The 3,454-nt window shown below is 43.5% G+C and overlaps 1 protein-coding gene across 1 annotated transcript in view; it reads right to left on the bottom strand.

Moving 5' to 3' along the window:
* LOC114630279 (group 10 secretory phospholipase A2) overlaps positions 1 to 3,454 on the bottom strand; it is an 11,330-nt gene that overhangs the window by 6,253 nt on the left and 1,623 nt on the right. Inside the window, exons 2-3 of the mRNA XM_028778406.1 lie at positions 3,028 to 3,178; positions 1,205 to 1,311 (exon numbers count right to left, since the gene is read on the bottom strand). Of these exons, the coding sequence (XP_028634239.1) occupies positions 1,205 to 1,311; positions 3,028 to 3,178 (258 nt within the window). The remainder of the gene's footprint in view (positions 1 to 1,204; positions 1,312 to 3,027; positions 3,179 to 3,454) is intronic.

The following is a 3,454-nucleotide window of genomic DNA, read 5'->3' as shown; positions in this document are numbered from 1 at the left end:
GGGAGAGCGTGCTAAAGCAAATCCGGCCTGGAGAGGATGGTTCACTGTTCAGATTACCTCCTGGTCTTTCAAACGACCTGAGTTTGGTTCCCAGACCCACACTGGAGTGGCTCTAAGCTACAAGAGAATCCAATACAAGTACTGAAGTCACGTGCACTCATAATTGAAATAATAACAATAATAAATATATAATTTAATAGTCATAATTATAATTTAATATATTCATATAGTAATATTATAGAGCAATGAAATTTATATTGTGTTTATTCTCATTTAAAAGAAAAAAGGAGAGAACTAGGGCTGTGTGGCTCAGTGGAGAGTACTTGTTTAGCATGTTTGAGGCCCAGGTCTAACTCCTAGTACCGTCAAAAAGAAAAAGGGCGAGGAGTCAGGCACATACTTGGTTTGCAGCTTCTCAGAGTACTGAGTGTCTACCCACACTGTGTTCCTACCCACAGTTCATCTGCATGATCACTCTGGCTACATAAAAAGTCAATTCTGCATTTAAAGTTATTTGAAAGAAAACTATAAATGGAAGGGCACCATTAAGCCTTAGTATTGGCATCCAGGGTTCCCACAGCTGGACAAGCATGCTAGCATTAGCTACATCCCTGACTGCCCAGTAGCCTTAAAAGTAAACATCTTACTTCCAGGCTAGGTGGAACATCCTTGTAATTCTAGCACTTGGCAGGCTGGAGCAGGAGAAAGGAATTGCTCAGAGCTGGGGGCTTTAGATCAGTAGTAGACACTAGGGAAGGAAGTCCTGGTCTTGACCCTCAGCTCCAGGGAGGTAAGGGACAAAATTACACTCTCTCACCAGCTCTACAGTTAACATTTTTTATTGAATTTTCTTTTTTGTTTGTTTAATTGGTTGGTCTTGTTGTTATTTTGTCTGAGATAGGCTCTCTAATGGTTCTACCTCATCCTTTGTTTGCACTCTCCTCTACAGTCTGGGTGCATCATGAGCACATCTGCTCAATCCTCTCCTGATGGACTTTTAGGTTGTTTACACCTAGTTATCTTTTCTTTCCTTTTGGTCCAGACTCTGAAGACATACATGTGTATGTGTGTTGCAAGGGTTCAATGACACTATCATGTGGTCTGTGGAAAGCTTCTTAAGGTACCACAAGGGTACAGAAGCCATTTGGATCTAGCAGGATCTCCAGGGGGCACTTGGGGAAGTCACATGGTGTGGAGCACTCACCACACAGGATGCGATTGTCCATGCACTTCCATGAGTAGCGGTCTAACTTGGGGCTGCAGCCAGCATCCTGAGCCCGAGAGTAGCAGCAGTCATGGTAGAGGCAGCACCTGGAGGTGAGAGTGGGCAGACCATAGATGTGTGAAAGAGGAAATTCTGCTGGCATGTGACAGAGATTCCCAACAGCTAGTGTCCCCTGATGGACATGCTGTCCCTCACAATACCAATCCTGGAAAGAAATTGTAGCAGCTGGATGCGACTTCCCAGCCTCACTCCCTGACCTTGCCTGTCTACCCCTGCCTGCCTCCTTGTAACTCTGAGCCCCAGCTACCCTGGCAATCTTCCCTTCATTCCTGGGCCTAGGTTGTGACTTCTGCCTGGACAACCCAGTGGCCTTCTTGTCCATTAGGAGTCAGGATCCATTTAGGTTAGGCTAAAGGCGTGCAAGTGACCTCTCTGGAGATAGCCATCATTCTGCATGAACTGTGACGGGCGAGCTCTAAGAGGCAAGGCCTAGAGAGACTTTATCTCAGGATTGCATCTTGCAGCTGATCTGCCTTTCCTGTCAGTATTAAAATAGTATAATAATTCCTGGGCATCAGCCCACCCTACTAGACAGATTTTCTGCAGATCAACAAAGATATACTATCTTGTAGCAATACTATGTAGACAATTTGATGATTTCATAATTCCTAATAATGATTCTATAGAATTCCTAAATTTATACAGGAAATTTTGAGCCCTCTTTAGTATGAAGGCTGCAATTAGGGTTCTGTAAACCTTCATGTGACACGGGCTAGTTGCACTGGGATAAAAAGCAGGCTTGAAAGAGACTTGTGATCAGGGAAGGGATTCCTTCTGTGCTGGCTGTGAAACCACTGTCTGAGTGGATACTTTATTGCAAGCACAGAAGATGAAATGACAACTAGGTTTATCTATACAAACTTTCAATACTAGTGAGACACAAGACAGATGAGTTGCCTCTTAACTAAACTGTGCTAACTCAAGACATAAGAATTATTGTTTTAAACTCTTAATGAATGTGTGGAACTAGTGGCAGATAATGTTTAGATAACTCATCTTAATTGAAACCTATGTAAACATTCCTGCTGAAGCTTATTTGACTTATGATGAACTTCTGGAATGTAAAGATTCCTGAAAAACCATGTGACCTATTGTCTTGAGAAAGTATAGATACTAAGAATAACAATAAGTGGCAGGGCTTTTTTCATTCAGCAATGAAAAGGTAGAAGCTTTTTCTTTCTCTGAGCAATAAAGGTTGGAGCTTATTTTTCATCCAGAATGAGTGAGTATGTAAGTGTGTATGAATACCTGTGGACTTGTGAAGTAGATGAGATAGGTGGTCAGGCCCAACAAGAATATATGTGTGTTTGTGTGTGTTTGCGCATATTTGCAAGCATGACTTTCTTTTCCTGGTTCACAAAGAGTTAACAGCTCCAAGCCTCCCTCTTGGCTTATACCCAAGCTCTGTGATGGACCAGATAAGCAATTCAATGGCTCTGAAGTATGGCCTCCTTATGTATGAAATGGGTATGTTAAAAATCCTCAGAGATCCTCAGGCTGTACAATGGTCTAAATAGCTTTATGTTACTCCTCAGTGAAGGCATCAGTCCACAGCCAGGGTAAAGGTTAGCTGGCACCAAGACATCTCCCCACTGACCCAAGAGCCCTCTGTATTCAAGGTAATGCTAGGTTCTGGGATCTTCCTGAGTCAAAACCAGACTTCAGTTTGGGGTTTTCTCGTAGCCCTTAGCTGTCTTAGGACTTGGGAGACCTTTTCTACTCTGGGCCCAGTGTACACTCACCAGTCAATGGCATCACGTGGCTCTCCGTGGCCACCAAGGCCACAATAACAGCCATAGTTCATGTAAGCCATCGGTGATCGAGGACCAACGCAATCCAAGGTCCCTGCCAGTTCCAGAAGTCCACGCTTATACACATGTGACCTCCTGGTTTCTGAGGGGGTAAACAAAGGTCATAGGTTCAAGTTCAGAGCTTCCCTATCCCTAGTGAGAGGCACTGGCCCAAGAAGGACCTAGACGTAGCAACTTAACCGGGTTTAATTCCACTTCTAGGTATGTGACTTTGGACAGATTACATAGCTCTGTGCTCTGCTTTCCTCATTTGCTTAGTGCAGGATAAGGTAGCATCAAGTCACAGAATAAAGTGCCTTGTGCAATACAAACTCCATTGCAATCCAGATTCTTTCTCTCCTTCTTTCTTTCTTTCTTT

The sequence above is a fragment of the Grammomys surdaster genome, unplaced genomic scaffold (assembly GCF_004785775.1).
Source record: "Grammomys surdaster isolate TR1022 unplaced genomic scaffold, NIH_TR_1.0 334, whole genome shotgun sequence".
NCBI lineage: Eukaryota > Metazoa > Chordata > Mammalia > Rodentia > Muridae > Grammomys > Grammomys surdaster.
The sequence above is the reverse complement of the archived record's forward strand: the minus strand, read 5'-3'. Positions and strand labels throughout refer to the sequence as shown.